The sequence below is a fragment of the Manis pentadactyla genome, chromosome 13 (assembly GCF_030020395.1).
Source record: "Manis pentadactyla isolate mManPen7 chromosome 13, mManPen7.hap1, whole genome shotgun sequence".
Classification (NCBI taxonomy): domain Eukaryota; kingdom Metazoa; phylum Chordata; class Mammalia; order Pholidota; family Manidae; genus Manis; species Manis pentadactyla.
Genome location: NC_080031.1, coordinates 51,051,526 through 51,070,336, shown reverse-complemented (window position 1 = coordinate 51,070,336; position 18,811 = coordinate 51,051,526). Strand labels below are relative to the sequence as shown.

General features: G+C 36.7%; 1 protein-coding gene across 1 annotated transcript; it reads left to right on the top strand.

The window, feature by feature from the left end:
* The first annotated feature begins 6,208 nt into the window (after positions 1-6,208).
* Positions 6,209-7,144, top strand: LOC118919975 (olfactory receptor 14C36-like). The gene has a single exon (XM_036900408.2). The coding sequence runs from the start codon at positions 6,209-6,211 to the stop codon at positions 7,142-7,144; it is 936 nt and encodes a 311-aa protein (XP_036756303.2).
* Positions 7,145-18,811: the final 11,667 nt, after the last annotated feature.

Here is an 18,811-nt window from a genome sequence, read left to right as displayed (position 1 = left end):
TAATGTTTTTTATATATAAGTTGAAAGAGAGATTGAGAGAATAGTCAACAAATAGAAAATATACAATATTTTTGCAAATTATCCTGATCTTGATATGAAGAAGTAGGAGATATGATAGTTCCCTATGATATTTATATTATGGTCAGATTTTCCCTTCATGTCTGTTAGTATATGCTTTTATATTTAGGTGTTTCTGTGTGGGGTACATAGATATTTACAATTGTTATATCCTCTTATTGGACTGAGCCTTTTGCTGAATCTAGTTATTAGTTCTGATAGGTTTTTGATGGGGTTTTTAGAGTTTTGTATGTTGAATATCATGTAAGCTGCAAATAGTGACAATTTTACTTCTTCCTTACCAATTTAGATACCTTCTATCTCTTTATCTTACCTGATTGCTGTGGCTAAGACCGCTAGGACTATGTTGAATAAAATTCATGACAGTGTACATCCTTGCCTTGTTCCTGATCTTAGAGGAAATTATTTAATCTTCTCACAATTAAGTATGATGTTATTTGTGGGTTTGTCATATATGACCTTTATTATGTTGGGATTTGTTCCATTTATACCCATTTTTTTAAGAGTTTTTTTTTCAGGAATGGGCGTTGTATTTTGTCAAGTGCTTTTTCAGCGTCTATTGATATGATCTTGTGGCTTTTATCCTTCTCTTTGTTAATGTGGTGCATGACATTGGTTGATCTATGAATATTACACCATCTTTGCATCGCTGGAATAAATACTACTTGTTAGTGATGGATGATCCCCTTGGATGTATTTAATTCAGATCACTAATATTTTTTGAAAGACTTTTGCATTTATGTTCATCAGGGATATTGATCCCTGATGAACATAAATGTCTCTGCCTGGTTTTGATATTAGGATGCTGATGGCTTCATAAGCTAATTGGAAGTATTCCCTATCTTACACTTTAGGAATACTTTAAGAAGTATGGATATTAGCTCTTTTTAAATGTTTGGTAGAATTCAGCTGTGAAGCCATTTGGTGCTAAGCCTTTTGTTGTTGGGAGAATCAATAATACCTTTAAAATTTTTATTTCTGCATAAAATATTTCATAAATTGATTAACATTTTATTCCTAATTTTTAGATATTTTACTCATTTATTTATCATAACATCACAATTCATACTTAGTATCCTAGAAAACTCTTTTAAAAATGTTCATATTCTCTCAGCTTGTAAAAAGCAATTCTGGAATTAGGACCTATGTAAAATATCCTCAGGGAACTATACCATCATCTCTAAGGTACACCTATAATTTGTGCCTGAATTCAATAATGATTTCAACAAAGCAGCTTCCATATGAAAATATTTTTCACAATACTATGGTATTTAATAGGATGATTATGAGTTGGTCCCTCACTTTCTCTCAGAAATGAACATGAAAAATATAAACATCTTCTGCAGAGGAAGTGACAGGCTGAGAGGGTCATCTGATCTGCCTATGTAATGTCAGAGATAAATTATCTGGGCTTCTTAGAATATAATATATTATCTCTGAGATTCATGTAAATGCCTCCTTTGAACATTGTACAGGAAAAGTGTAATTTATGTTGTCTAATGTCACTTGCTCATTACCTTAACAGTCAGTAGACACACTGAAATTTAACACTCTTTATAGCTGTTCAACTCTGTCCACTCCCGTGTTTTTAATTGGGTGTTATACACCTGTGCTCTGGAGACCATCACCTGCCTGAAATTACCTTTACTAATTTAGGCTCTTGGCTCTCACTGTATAGTAAGGACAGTGTTCCCAGTGGCTTTGATGTTTATTTCACAGGCATGACCTCTTTTTAAAATTAATCAGAATGGGATTGACCTTTTCCCACCATATAAGATGATGCTTGATTCATCTGGAGATAATCCCGAATTCTGTCTCCATAAGAAAATTTAATTGACCATATTGAAGACTTTGATTTGGTAAAGTTAATGAGATTTTTTTATCTTCTCCATGTTAAGAACACGCTATGCTCAAGAGCAAGTAAACTCCTTGCTTCTTTCTTCTTTATCCTCTGATTTTCCTATAATATTCTGCCTGATGCTGTTTTCTAATTTTATTTATAGACAGAAATGTGATATAAATTGAAAGTAAAGGCTCTTATTTTTTCTGTGCAACAATTAACAATTATGATCAAAGGAATAAGGCAGACCAATAAATTATTACTGTATTTTTTAAATATTGTCATAGATAATTTTTAATAATTTTATAATCATTTCTGTAATTCATAGATGTCACAACAGTAATATCAGGAAGTGTGCTGGACTCAGAGTTATGGACTCATGACTTATAATATCTTTATTGATTAAAAATTAATATTTTCAAACATCAATATGCTTCTGAAAAGTAAAGAAATGTATACAGACATTAAAGAGGAAATGGAGGAAGGCACCAATATAAAAGCTCTCTTTATATAATATAAAATACATAAATAAAAATATTCCTGACTTTTTATTTAAATACTGTTTATTCTTGATATTAGGCAAATAAAAATGTATTATATTCACATTCGATTATTTTTTCTCTTTCCTCTGTCAATTAAGAAAAAATGTAAATAGTTATTAAGTGAATATATTATATTTAATATATACAATAGTTTGTAGTACATAATATATGTACAAGATATGGTATATAGTTAATGTACAAGTAAATAAAATAAAAATTAATATATTGTACAACATTTCAATTGTACTTGTTTAGAATTGGTTTTATATGTGATTGCTTCCCCTTTTGTTTACAATAATACTAGGAATTTATCCATCAGTGAAAACCAGAGTTTTGTTCAACATATGTCCTTTCTGGCAATTCTGTTACACTTGAAATACATTCCTTTAATCATCAAACTTTTATACTACTCATTTTCATTAAGACATAAGTGATGTTCTAATATATTAAATATATGAACAGGGCAAAATGATTAGATAAATAAGAGAATACAAATTTTACATTTCTTAAATTTGATTTTTATTGTTTCGAATGAATTTAAATACCAGAAGAAAATTAAAATTAAAATCCTTAAATTGGTTTTGATAAAGAAATCAAAGACCCATAGTGCATGTGTTTATTGACTATAGTATAAGACAGCTGATGCATCCATCTCCTGTGGATATTAATTAGTAATAGACATAGACCCCAATTATTGAGGACAATGACTTATAAATGAGAAACCAAATATCCTATGTAAACAAAAACAACACTGGATTATAAATATTCTTATGATTAGTGTCTTGACTATTTTACCTAGTTTGAAAAAATTGCTATCCAGTACATTTTAATTAAATTGATATCCACAGAATAGCTCCCTATTGAGAAATCAGTGACATTAAGGTAAATTTATCAAATGTTCTAAGCACATTAAGTATTAAAAAACTGACTAATATTAAATTTCACCTATTGCATATAGTTGAGCATTACCTTCTCATTACTGTTTCCATAGATCAAGAAAATAGTATTTATCTTAATTTACTTATATACTGTATTCTTCCTTAATCTATAGAAATTTAAGTGTACTATACACACATTAGAAGATTTGTTCTTTCCCAAGTCAGTTTAGAAATAATATGATTTATTATGAACTAAATCATGTTCATTGCAGGCAAAGTATTGATAAATTAAGTCATTTTCAATATTTTAACACTTTCTATTAAAGGATTATATATAGTTATATAACATTTTTGTACACATTTAAACACACACAGATGTCTGGGTGTGATAAATAAACCCAGTTATCTTATAATTCAATAGCATATGCTGATATCTTAAGCAAATATAAATTTTTATAGGAGAATAAATTTGATATACTTAAAGGAGTTTCAGGATAAAAGTATGTAAGTTGGATTTTAAAACTTTGTAGATCACAACGGAAGAGCATGATCTCATTGGAGGAAGTAAAGTGACCCAGGAATGAAAGGTCAAATTTTTAAATGTATTTGGAGATTGCGGAAGTTCACCAAGGTGAGCTCGCGTGGTGGAGGGGGGTGCCTGGGACAGAAGGATGGGTGGGCTATTTTTAAACAAAAACTCAATTTTAGGCAAACTGAAACGTAACACACTAGGAATGTGGTTCTGGCAGACATGAGCACAGACCTGGAGAACACATGTATTTTCAGATATGCTCTAGGAAATGTCGTGAGAAAAGTGGTCTTATGGTAAGATTGCTGATAATGTGAGAAGATACTGAAAATGCCAAAGAAATAGGGGAGGACTGATGAAATGCCCAGTCTGGCCACTTGCAGAGAAAAATAGGTAAGAGAGGTGTCAGGAGTGATATGATTTCTATTGTCATAAATATAAACACTGTTTTTAGTGACCATAATGTTAAAAGGACAAAAACAATGAAAGATTTTTAAAAGACCAGTGCAGATCAGTTTATAAAAAGAGAAATCTACGTTTAAGTAAAACCAGTGACTAGAACATTTCAATTTAAGAAAGCAGTGAGAGGTGAAAATTGGCACCCAGTTGAATAGGAGCGGATGAGAATCAAATAGAGAAAGTGGAGAAAATTTGATAAAAAATAGTTAAAGGGGGGTGTGTATTATGAACACTGAAATTGCTAGTGTAAATATAGTAATATTTGATATTTTCAAAAAATGTTCAAAGGATAATACAGTGTGCTTCTGACAAATAGATATTTCAAAGATATTTCAGAGAAATTTTAAGAAAAATGCCAAATAATTCTAAGCTCTGGACATGTACTAAATTTGAATGAAACAATGAAATTCAAGATTTGGGAAATAATATTGGCCATTGGCCATGAACTGCAAAAATGGAAGATGGCTCAGCCATCCAAGAAACAAACATGAGAAAAGATGGATACAAAGAATAGCCTTTTAAAGACCCATAATAATATGCCAGTAAAGGGGAGAAAGGGTAAAATGTAGATGACCCAAGGCCACTGATTTATATGTACTTTCTGGGAAATGTCAGTGTTGTAACAGGTCTAGCACTCCCCAAGGTGGCAAGTATGGAATAGTCATGATTTGAACTTTTAGAGTCAGTGACAGGTTGAGCCAATGCTTAGAGTTAGATTTGTTAAGATGTAAAAGTTAACTTAGTATTTTTGAGACTGTATCTTCATTAACAAATTGTTAATATTAAAGTAGATATTGAAATACAACAATATTATGAATAATTTCCTATGTAAGAAACCGATCTAATTATAGTTTGGATCATGGCTGACACTGAATACGGTGCTATGATGATGGTGGCAAGTGTGACATTTGGGCAACAGAAGGCAGAGAATTAAACCACATGGTACGTAAAGGGTGGATAGTTAAATTTTAGTTTGTTTTGGAGAAGCAAGGCTTTCAAACAGAGAGGTGGTGATAAACATGTTAATCTTTTATCTTAATATCTTACATGAGGTAAGTTTCTGAATAATAGCAACTTAAGGAAACAGTGTTATTTTAAGAAATTAAATTTCTTTTAAGGAAAAAAAATTGACCACATGGAAATCTTCCCTTCCAAGGCCCACATCAATGAGACAAATTCCTCTTGAACATGCTGTGGTGAAGAGCAATTTTATGTTCCTCCAAATTTTATAATCTTCTAAAAATTGAAATAAATGGTTTTCTGGAAAAATAATTGAAAATTATCCAATACATAAATCTGTTGCTAGTCTTGAATGTCATGGAAATGTCAACTTTTTATAAAAGTGTAGAAACTCTTAACTCATTTTCAGCACTTATGTTGTGAAGACAAATGCAAAGCAATCATGCGTTTTTACTGCGCCACAGGCTGAAGGGCAAGGAGTCAAATTTCCATTTTGTACCAATATCCAGGCAAAATGTGTTATCCAACATCTAAAGAAACTAAACAAGTCTCACTGAGAATTTATCACTACCAAGAATTTTACATGTCACTTTAGTTAATCCTCATAAAGCAGTAAACCTCAAGAGTTCAAAATTATTGAGACCAGAAAGCAGCAGTTCTATGTATTATATTGAAATACTAGGATTTAAAAGCCCACTTCCTAGAACTTTTGAGCTTTTTTTGTACTCCAGAGTGGTAAATAAGCTTATATAGAGAGATAAGCACATGAAAAGTACAATGGTGGAAATTTCCAGAAAAAAAAGGCCAAACTTTTAAGATAAAAAATGAGCTGTGAAAGAAATTAAGCTAACTTTCTTTTTTCTTTTTCACATCTTCCATGGCTTTTCTCTTTTGCCTTCCTGGTCAACCAGCATTTCCAGAAATGGCCAATTCCACTACGGTGACTGAGTTTCTCCTCATGGGCTTTGCTGAAGTGTTGGAGTTAAGGGTCCTACATGCCCTGTTATTCCTACTGATGTACTTGGCCACCCTGTTAGGGAATCTCATCATCGTCTCTGCCACGACTCTGGACCAGAACCTTCACACACCCATGTACTTCTTCCTCAGGAACCTGTCCATCTTAGATGTGTGCTACATTTCTGTCACTGTCCCCAAAGCCTGTGTCAACTCCCTCATTGACAACAGGGCCATTTCAAGAGCTGGCTGTGCAGCTCAGATCTTCCTGGTTATTTATTGTGCGTATGTAGAGCTCCTGTTCCTCACCATCATGGCCCGTGACCGCTATGTGGCCATCTGCCAGCCCCTCCACTACCCCCTCATCATGAACCGCCAGTTCTGTGTCTGGACAACACTGGTCTCCCTGCTCAGTGGCCTCATCTATGCAGGTGTGCACACAGGGAACACGTTCCGGCTGTCCTTCTGTCAGTCAAACGTGGTCCATCAGTTCTTCTGTGATGTTCCCTCTCTGCTGAGCCTCTCCTGCTCTGACACCTTCAGCAATGAGCTCTTAATTCTTATTTTTGCTATGGGGATTGGTGGTGGCTGCTTTATCTTCATTGCCATGTCCTACCTCTGCATATTTTCCACTGTGCTCAAGTTTCCGACCAGAGAACGAGGCAAGGCCTTCTCCACGTGTGTCCCTCACATCCTTGTGTTCTCTGTCTTTCTCAGTTCTGGCAGCTGTGTGTACCTAAGGCCTTCAGGAGCCTCTGACACAGTTCTGGACATGATTCTTTCTGTATTTTATACCATAGTTCCCCCATTCTTGAATCCTATCATCTATAGTCTTAGAAACAAACAGGTAAAGGGTGCTCTGAAGAAAGTAGTATTAAGAAAGACTTCTTCAGGAAAATTATGAAGATACTTCAGACTTATTCACTGTCACTCAGTGAGATTCAAACTTTTATAAATACAGTGCTGTATGTGTTGTACACACTAGTCTGACATTTTTTTCCAAGATACCTTGTGTTCTTTAATATGAGAGGATGGATCCATGGAACATGACTTGGGTTTAGTGATGTGATACTTAAGGTATTGACAGTCTTTCCAGTGGGTCTTTTACTCATGATTTCTGTAAGTTTTCTTCCAGAAGATTGCATTTCCTAGATGTTCTCTTATTTTTATTATTGTTCAAGGGTAACATTAATTTTAGTCAAATTTGATATGGGGAGCCTAATAATTATTAAAATAATAAATTCTGAGTCATATATTTTAATACTACTCCTTTAAATTTATCTCTGCCCTCTTTAGTTTTACCATAATCAAGCATGAAAAATAAAGGAGTATCTTCAATATCTAATGTGAATGTAGATTTAGCTATATCATACTGTTCACAGAATTTATTTCCTACTGTCCACATTACTGCAGAAAACACTGTTCTAAGTTTCTTCACAACATAGAACATCACCCCTCCTGAAGTTCCTGACAAGCTCTTCCTCACTTTCCCCCAAGCCCAGTGGCAGCCTCAAGAAACACCATGAGACTTCCAAGAATGCCAGGCACTTTCCACTTCTGTCAAGTTTCCTCACAATCCCAGTATTCTAAAGGCAATCTTTTTTATTATTATTATAGCATCATCCCACCTACATGTACCAAAAATGATAGTAAATATAAATTCTGCTTAATAAATTCCCTCAGAGAACAGCAAGTTCAGTTCAAACAATGAATATGTAAAATTTCATGGTTTCTGTGAGTCAGGAATACAGGAGACTGACTTATCATAGTGTCTGTAACAAGGCTTCTCATTTGCTTGCTGTCAAGGTTTTGGAAAGGGTTTTAACTCTACCTGAAACTGTAAACGGTGATGGGGAATCTCCCTTCAAAATTCACTACATACTGGTCTGAGGCCACAGGACCTAGCCGCATGGACCCACCCAAGGGACATTCCCTCCGCATGGTGGATGACTTACCTCAGCACGAGCTACTGAAGGGGTGAGAGGAGCAGTGTAATGGGGCAGCCAGGAGGGAAGTCAGAACCCCTTATTACCTAATATCATAAGTGGCATCTCATGATTAATGCTGCCTTCCAACTGAGTCCTTATGTTACAGCCCCACTAAAGGCAAAATGTTGACATAAAAGCATGAATGTTAACAGAGGAGCCTCCTGCAGGGCTGTACTCCAGCTCAAGGGGGCCCTGGTGACAGCCAGTGGGACCTCTGTGACGAGGACATGGGAATGAGATTCGGGGACACTGGTGGGTGACATACAGGGCAGAATACCAGAGGAATGAGCTGTCCATGAAAAGAGATCTGGAAATCTGCAGATTTCTCTGCAGCTTTCTACAGTGTGTTCTGTGCCCACTTGAAGAAACTACCTAATCCAAATGAAAATAAAACATAATCAACAAGAAGAGGAAGATGTATTCACATTTTCCAGGAAGAGCATCTATATTGAATAGTCTTAGAATGGAAACGCTCACCATCTTGGAAGGAATTTTTTCAGTCACTAATAAAAATCAGATCTAGAATAAATACAGCATTCTTCCTGGACAAAAATTTTGAAAGACCTAAATAAAAAAATGTTTCCAAAATCATAATTATAAATCTAATCAATGATCAAGCATATTCATATGAACACGAAGTATCAGCATCAAATTAGGTAAACTACACAATATCTGGAATACAATTAGGGATTAAAAGTCATGCACACACACACACACACACACAAAAAGGAAATGTCAAGAAATAATAAGAAAAGTTCATCAAGACTGACCCAACTTAAGCAGATATTAGCGTTAGCAGGCAAGCAAATGCAAAGAAATGCAAAAATAACTCTGGCATATGTTCTGAAAGCAATGTGGATATATGGGGGATATAAAAAGACCTTTGGGTAACTCCTAAAGATTTTTAAAAATTCACTATGTGTGATAAAAATTACACTGACTGGAATTAATGATAGATTAGAAATTGAACATTAATTTATATGAAATCATAAAAAGTGAAACTATGGAAAGGAATACATAATAAGAAATGTTATACAAGGAGAGATCAGTAAACAGGATATATCAAAGAGTCATCAGTACATTTAAATACAGTATCTACATAGAATAAGGGGATGATATTTCATGTATTATATTAAAGTTTTTAGTGTATGGTATTAGACAGTAATCCAGTTTCCTTCTCTTAATTATAACTGTCCAGTTTTCCCAATACGAACTATTGAAGAGTCTCTTTTTACTCAATTGTACATTCTTACCTCCTTTGTCATATATTAGTTGACCATACATTTGTGAGTTATTTTTTCTGGGGTTTTCATTCTGCTCCATTGATCTATGGGTCCTTTCTTGTGTCAGCACCAGACTGTTACGATTACTGTAGCTTTATATTATAGCTTGATATCAGGGAGCTCTATTTTTGTTTCCTAAGATTCCCTTGGCTATTTTGGATATTTTTTAGTTCTAAATAAATTTTAGAATTATTCAGTCTTGTTCACTGAAAAATGCCATAGGTATTTTGATAGAAATTGTATTGAATATGTAAATTTCTTTGGGCAAACTGAATAAGAAATACATAAAAATAATCATCCATCACAATCAATTGAGAATTATTCCAGGGATTCAAGGACAGTGTAATATTCACATATCTATCACTGTGAAAAAACACATTAACAAAAGGAAGGATAAAAACTGTGTGAACATCACAATAGATGCCAAAAAACATTTGACGGGATTCAACATCCATTCATGAAAAACACTTTCAACAAAGGGTTATAGAGAAAACATACTTCCAAATATTAAAAGTCATATAAAATAAAGCCAAAGCGAAAACCACACTCAGTGGTGAAAAGCTTTTCCTCTCAGATCAGGAAAAAGACAGGGATGCCCACTCTCACAACTTTTATTCAACATAGTACTGGAAGTCCTAGCCATGGCAGTCAGACAAGTAAAATAAATAAAAGGCATCCAAATCAGCAAGGAAAAAGTTAAACTGTCATTACTTGTAGATGACTTGATATTACAGACAGAATAACCTAAAGAGTCCACAAAAACCTATTAGAGCTAATAACTGGATTTAGCAAAGTTGCAGGATACAAAATTAATATACAGAAATTTGTTGTATTCCTATGTATTAACAATAAACTAGCATAAACAGAAATCAGGAAAATGTTGCATTGAAAATTGTATCGAAAAAGAATAAAATATGTAGGAATAAACCTAACCAAGGAGGTGAAAGACCTGTACTCTAAAAATTTTAAGACCCTGATGAAAGAAATTGAAGGAGACACAAATTCATGGGATGGTAAATTTGTTATAATTGATGAACCAATAATGATACATTAACAAAAATCTGCATTTTACATTAGATTTTGCTCTTTGTATTTTATAGCTCTGTGAGTCTTAACAAGCTCATATGTCACGAATTCACTTTGCATTATCATATAGAGTTTTCAATTGCCCTAAATCCCATTTCACCTATTCACCTAATTATTTAAAAGTTATATTTCAGTGTTGTTCTTGACCAGTTTTCATGTTTTATGAATTTTAAGAAATATTTAAAATAAAGGATGAATGAATGATGATTCATAATTGCAAAGAGAGATAAAAGTTAATATACAATTTATCTGTTCTAAAACTTACTAGATCTAAAGGGGAAAAACTGGAAAGGTAAATATTTAACAAACAATAGCAGTCTTTAGCAGTAATGTTTGAGGAATGAGGGAATATGTGTTTTTGGAGAGGAAAAACAATTATATATTTTTCTATATTGAGATGATAGACTGTCACTTAGAAATAAATCAAGCCCTTAAAGTTGGAAATAGACAAGAAAACTAATCTTGAAGCATTTTCAACTCACCTCATCGAAGAGGAAATGCATTGAAATAATGATAATCTTCTTAATAAAACCTTCTCATAGTTTTCTGTACAGCCTTTTTTATCTGCTGATTCTAAGACTATAAATAACAGGGTTCGAGAAGGGAGGGACTATACTGTAGAGCATGGATGTGACCGTGTCCTGAATTATGGGTGGGGTGGAGCTTGGCTTCACACACACGGCAGTGGCTGAGCTGTTAACACAAGGGTGTGAGGGACACAGGTGGAAAAGGCCTTTCCTCGCTCTCTTCCGGTTGGAGCCCTGAGCACAGTAGCAAATATGTGAACATAAGACACAGCGATGAAGGCAAAGCAGCCACCCGCAATCACCACAGAACATACAAAAATGGCAATTTCATTGCTGAAGGTGTCAGAACAGGAGAGACTCAGCAGGGAGCCGTTACAGTGATGTAACGGAAGAACTGGTGGACCACGTTGGACTGACAGAAGGACGACGGCTGGAATGTGTTGTACACTCAGTGTGGAACCCTGAGCTGACCACAGCACTGAGGATGGAGGCCAGGGTCATCTGGACACAGACCCGAGGGCTAATGACCACAGGGTAGCGGAGGGGCAGGCAGACGGCCACATAGTGGTCCCGGGCCATGACGGTGAGAAACAGCAACTCTGGTAAAGTGAAGACAAGCACCAGGAAAATCTGAGCTGCACATCTAGCTACGGAGATCACCCCATTGTCCAGCAGAAAGACGACACAGGCCTTGGGCACAGTGACAGAAATGTAGCACATGTCCAGGACGGACAGATTCCTGAGGAAGAAGTACATGGGAGTGTGAAGACCCTGGTCAAAGGTGGTTACCATGATGATCAGAAGGTTGCCCGTGAGGGTCGCCAAGTATATCAGTAGGAACAGCATGGTGTGCGAGGCTCTCAGCTCCAGCACATCTGAAAATCCCAGAAGCAAGAATTCAGTCACCATGCTACAGTTGGAGAGTGTTGGGTACTTTTCTTTGGACATGAGTAATCCCTCAAGCATGGAAAATCAAAGGATGGAAACAATTAGACTATGTATGTTTATCAACTCCCATGTATCCAATTTTATTCTGTCTGGTATTGAGTAGTATGAAAAAATATTCTTTTCCTTCATTATCCCTGCTTATGTGCCTTATTTCTTTGCTTGAGGTGGTACAGAGTCTATAAGAATTTGGGCAAATATTTGCATACCTGTTTGTAACTTACTATAAAATGAGTATGAGTATCAAAGGTTTGCCTGGAAGATTGAGTTGATATAGGTCATTTCTATACATCCTGTCTCATTAGAAGTATTTTATAAATATTAACACATGGTTAGTTGATGAAAAAACAGAATCTGACTACAGATTGGAGGCTACTCTTTATTAGATACCTCAAAGCTAGACTTAGAGGCATAATCCATTCTCTGCATACCAGGCAGAAAAACATTTATGTCCACGTCTACCACTAGGGTTTTGAAACCCATTTCATTTAGAAATTTATTTAGAATTTTTCTAATAGTCTCCTTCTGACCAGCTACATATACTACTTTCTAGCAATTATTACCATGTTCTCTCTTTATTTTGATGTTTAAATCCTCATCTTCTCTCACTTTCGTTTAAAATATGTTTTATGAACTTCTTTGTAGATTTTTTCTGTTCCTTCCCTCATATAGATCCAAAAAACAACAAAGTGAATATTTAGAAATGCTTTTATTTGTTTAGATGGCTATGTTTAACTGAATTATTTATATATTATGCTTTTTAACATTCATGACTCTGAAAATTGGAAAGTTTACGTACTTTTAAGATTAAAATACTGGTGAGTTAAAAAGCCTCATTAGATACTAGGAGGGGCTGAAGATGGCGGTGTGAGTAGAGCAGCAGAAATCTCCTCCCAAAACAACATATATCTATGAAAATATAACAAAGACAACCCTTCCTAGAATAAAGACCAGAGGACACAGGACAATATCCAGACCACATTCGCACCTGAGAGAACCCAGTAACTCGCGAAGGGGGTAAGGTACAAGCCCGGGGCCGGCGGGAGCCGAGCGACCCTCCCCCCAGCTCCAGGCGGGAGAAGAATAGGCAGAGCAGGAGGGAGACGGAGCCCAGGAGTGCCGAACACCCACCACCGCCATCCAGGCCAGAGCGCAGACACAGTACGTGCCCAGGGGGCCCTGGATGCTAGGGAAACAGGGCAGCAAGAACAGTGAGCAGGCACTGGAGGCCGGGCGCCAGAGGACATAAGAAAAGTGTGCGACCATTTTTTTTTTTTGCTTTTTTGCTGTTTTGTTTTCGCGAGTGCTTTGTGGAAGTCTTAAAGGGATAAGGACCCCAATACTAGGGAAACAGGGCAGCAAGACCGGTGAGCAGAGGCCTGAGGCTGGCACCGGACAATAAAGAAAAATGAACGACCACCTTTTTTTTTTTTTAATTAAAAACATTTTTTTTGTTTTTTTTAATTTAAACATTTTTTTCTTTTTTCTTTTTCTGGTGGTCTTTGTTTTGTTTTGGCGGGTGCTTTTTGGAAGTCTTAAAGGGGCAGGGTGGGTCACTTAATTCAGAGGTAGGGAATCCGGGATCTCTGGGCACCCTAACCCCTGGACTGCAGGGAGCAGGGAGGCCCCTTACGGAGATAAATAGCTTCCCAGCAGCTCCTGCTCCAACGCGACTCCACCATTTTGGAGTAGCTGCCCGAGCCAGGCCACGCCCACAGCAACAGCGGAGATTAACTCCATAGCAGCCGGGCAGGAAGCAGAAACCCTGTCTGCGTGCAGCTGCCCAGCACAAGCCACTAGAGGTCGCTGTTCTCCCAGGAGAGGAGGGCCACAAACCAACAAGAAAGGAAGTCCTTCCAGCTGTCACTCGTCCCAGTTCTGCAGACTATTCCTATCAACATGAAAAGGCAAAGCTACAGGCAGACAAAGATCACAGAGACAACACCAGAGAAGGAGACAGACCTAACCAGTCTTCCTGAAAAAGAATTCAAAATAAGAATCATAAACATGCTGACAGAGATGCAGAGAAATACGCAAGAGAAATGGGATGAAGTCTGGAAGGAGATCACAGATGCCAGAAAGGAGATCACAGAAATGAAACAAACTCTGGAAGGGTTTATAAGCAGAATGGATAGAATGCAAGAGGCCATTGATGGAATTGAAATCAGAGAACAGGAACGCATAGAAGCTGACATAGAGAGAGACAAAAGGATCTCCAGGAATGAAACAATATTAAGAGAACTGTGTGACCAATCCAAAAGGAACAATATCCGTATTATAGGGGTCCCAGAAGAAGAAGAGAGAGGGAAAGAGATGGAAAGTATCTTAGAAGAAATAATTGCTGAAAAATTCCCCACACTGGGGGAGGAAGTAATCGAACAGACCACGGAAATACACAGAACCCCCAACAGAAAGGATCCAAGAAGGACAACACCAAGACACATAATAATTAAAATGGCAAAGATCAAGGACAAGGAAAGAGTGTTAAAGGCAGCTAGAGAGAAAAAGGTCACCTATAAAGGGAAACCCATCAGGCTAACGTCAGATTTTTCAACAGAAACCCTACAGGCCAGAAGAGAATGGCATGATATATTTAATACAATGAAACAGAAGGGCCTTGAACCAAGGATACTGTATCCAGCATGACTATCATTCAAATATGACGGTGGGATTAAACAATTCCCAGACAAACAAAAGCTGAGGGAATTTGCTTTCCAAAAACCACCTCTACAGAACATCTTACAGGGACTGCTCTAGATGGGAGCACTCCTAGAAAGAGCACAGCACAAAACACCCAACATATGAAGAATGGAGGAGGAGGAACAAGAAGGGAGAGAAGAAAAGAATCTCCAGACAGTGTATATAACAGCTCAATAAGCGAGCTAAGTTAGGCAGTAAGATACTAAAGAGGCTAACCTTGAACCTTTGGTAACCACGAATTTAAAGTCTGCAATGGCAATAAGTACATATCTTTCAATAGTCACCCTAAATGTTAATGGGTTGAATGCACCAATCAAAAGACACAGAGTAACAGAATGGATAAAAAAGCAAGACCCATCTATATGCTGCTTACAAGAAACTCACCTCAAACCCAAAGACATGTACAGACTAAAAGTCAAGGGATGGAAAAACATATTTCAAGCAAACAACAGCGAGAAGAAAGCAGGGGTTCCAGTATTAATATGAGACAAAATAGACTTCAAAACAAAGAAAGTAACAAGAGATAAAGAAGGACACTACATAATGATAAAGGGCTCAGTCCAACAAGAGGATATAACCATTCTAAATATATATGCACCCATCACAGTGGCACTGGCATATGTGAAACAAATACTAACAGAACTAAAGGGGGAAATAGACTGCAAAGCATTCATTCTAGGAGACTTCAACACACCACTCACCCCAAAGGATAGATCTACCGGGCAGAAAATAAGTAAGGACACGGAAGCACTGAACAACACAGTAGAGCAGATGGACCTAACAGACATCTATAGAACTCTACATCCAAAAGCAACAGTATATACATTCTTCTCAAGGGCACATGGAACATTCTCCAGAATAGACCACATACTAGGCCACAAAAAGAGCCTCAGAAAATTTCAAAAGATTGAAATCCTACCAACCAACTTTTCAGACCACAAAGGCATAAAACTAGAAATAAACTGTACAAAGAAAGCAAAGAGGCTCACAAACACATGGAGGCTTAACAACACGTTCCTAAATAATCAATGGATCAATGACCAAATCAAAATGGAGATCCAGCAATATATGGAAACAAATGACAACAACAACACTAAGCCCCAATTTCTGTGGGACAGAGCAAAAGCAGTCTTAAGAGGAAAGTATATAGCAATCCAAGCATATTTAAAAAAGGAAGAGCAATCCCAAATGAATGGTCTAATGTAACAATTATCGAAATTGGAAAAAGAAGAAGAGATGAGGCCTAAGGTCAGCAGAAGGAGGGACATAATAAAGATCAGAGAAGAAATAAAAAAAATTAAGAGGAATAAAACTATAGCAAAAATCAATGAAACCAAGAGCTGGTTCTTCGAGAAAATAAACAAAATAGATAAGCCCCTAGCCAGACTTATTAAGAAGAAAAGAGAGTCAACACAAATCAACAGTATCAGAAACGAGAAAGGAAAAATCACGACGGACCCCACGGAAATGCAAAGAATTATTGGAGAATACTATGAAAACCTATATGCTAACAAGCTGGGAAACCTAGGAGAAATGGACAACTTCCTAGAAAAATACAACCTTCCAAGACTGACCCAGGAAGAAACAGAAAATCTAAACAGACCAATTACCAGCAACGAAATTGAAGTGGTAATCAAAAAACTACCAAAGAACAAAATCCCCGCACCAGATGGATTTACCTCGGAATTTTATCAGACATACAGGGAAGACATAATACCATTCTCCTTAAAGTTTTCCAAAAAATAGAGGAGGAGGGGATATTCCCAAACTCATTCTATGAAGCTAACATCACCCTAATACCAAAACCAGGCAAAGACCCCACCAAAAAAGAAAACTACAGACCAATATCCCTGATGAACGTAGATGCAAAAATACTCAACAAAATATTAGCAAACCGAATTCAAAAATACATCAAAAGGATCATACACTATGACCAAGTGGGATTCATCCCAGGGATGCAAAGATGGTACAACATTCGAAAGTCCATCAACATCATCCACCACATCAACAAAAAGAAAGACAAAAACCACATGATCATCTCCAGAGATGCTGAAAAAGCATTTGACAAAGTTCAACATGCATTCATGTTAAAAACTCTCAGCAAAATGGGAATAGAGGGCAAGTACCTCAACATAATAAAAGCCATTTATGATAAACCCACAGCCAACATTATATTGAACAGCGAGAAGCTGAAAGCATTTCCTCTGAGATCGGGAACTAGAAAGGGATGCCCATTCTCTCCACTGTTATTTAACATAGTACTGCAGGTCCTAGCCACGGCAATCAGACAAAATAAAGAAATACAAGGAATCCAGATTGGTAAAGAAGAAGTTAAGCTGTCACTATTTGCAGATGACATGATACTGTAAATAAAAAACCCTAAAGACTCCACCCAAAACTACTAGAACTGATATCGGAACACAGCAAAGTTGCAGTATACAAAATCAACACACATAAATCTGTGGCTTTCCTATACACTAAGAATGAACCAACAGAAAGAGAAATCAGGAAAACAACTCCATTCACAATTGCATCAAAAAAAATAAAATACCTAGGAATAAACCTAACCAAAGAAGTGAAAGACTTATACTCTGAAAACTACAAGTCACTCTTAAGAGAAATTAAAGGGGACACTAACAGATGGAAACTCATCCCATGCTCGTGGCTAGGAAGAATTAATATCGTCAAAATGGCCATCCTGCCCAAAGCAATATACAGATTTGATGATGCAATCCCTATGAAACTACCAGCAACATTCTTCAATGAACTGGAACAAATAATTCAAAAATTCATATGGAAACACCAAAGACCCCGAATAGACAAAGCAATCCTGAGAAAGAAGAATAAAGTAGGGGGGATCTCACTCCCCAACTTCAAGCTCTACTATAAAGCCATAGTAATCAAGACAATTTCGTACTGGCACAAGAGCAGAGCCACAGACCAATGGGACACACTAGAGAATCCAGACATTAACCCAGACATATATGGTCAATTAATATTTGATAAAGGAGCCATGGACATACAATGGCGAAATGACAGTCTCTTCAACAGGTGGTGCTGGCAAAACTGGACAGCTACATGTAGGAGAATGAAACTGGACCATTGTCTAACCCCATATACAAAAGTAAACTCAAAATGGATCAAAGACCTGAATGTAAGCCATGAAACCATTAAACTCTTGGAAGAAAACATTGGAGAAAATCTCTTAGACATAAACATGAGTGACCTCTTCTTGAACATATCTCCCCGGTCAAGGAAAACAACAGCAAAAATGAGTAAGTGGGACTATATTAAGCTGAAAAGCTTCTGTACAGCAAAAGACACCATCAATAGAACAAGAAGGATCCCTACAGTATGGAAGAATATATTTGAAAATGACACATCCGATAAAGGCTTGACGTCCAGAATATATAAAGAGCTCACACGCCTCAACAAACAAAAAACAAATAACCCAATTAAAAATGGGCAGAGGAGCTGAACAGACAGTTCTCCAAAAAAGAAATACAGATGGCCAACAGACACATGAAAAGATGCTCCACATCGCTAATTATCAGAGAAATGCAAATTAAAACTACAATGAGGTATCACCTCACACCATTAAGGATGGCTGCCATCCAAAAGACAAACAACAACAAATGTTGGCGAGGCTGTGGAGAAAGGGGAACCCTCCTACACTGCTGGTGGGAATGTAAGTTAGTTCAACCATTGTGGAAAGCAGTATGGAGGTATATCAAAATGCTCAAAACAGACTTACCATTTGACCCAGGAATTGCACTCCTAGGAATTTACCCTAAGAACGCAGCAATCAAGTTTGAGAAAGACAGATGCACCCCTATGTTTATTGCAGCACTATTTACAATAGCCAAGAATTGGAAGCAACCTAAATGTCCATCAATAGATGAATGGATAAAGAAGATGTGGTACATATTCACAATGGAATACTACTCAGCCATAAGAAAAAGGCAAATCCAATCATTTGCAGCAACATGGATGGAGCTGGAGGGTATTATGCTCATGAAACAAGCCAAGCGGAGAAAGAGAA

Coding starts and splice junctions, on each gene's coding strand:
- LOC118919975 (XM_036900408.2), top strand. CDS start 6,209: ATGGCCAATTCCACTACGGTGACTGAGTTTCTCCTCATGGGCTTTGCT.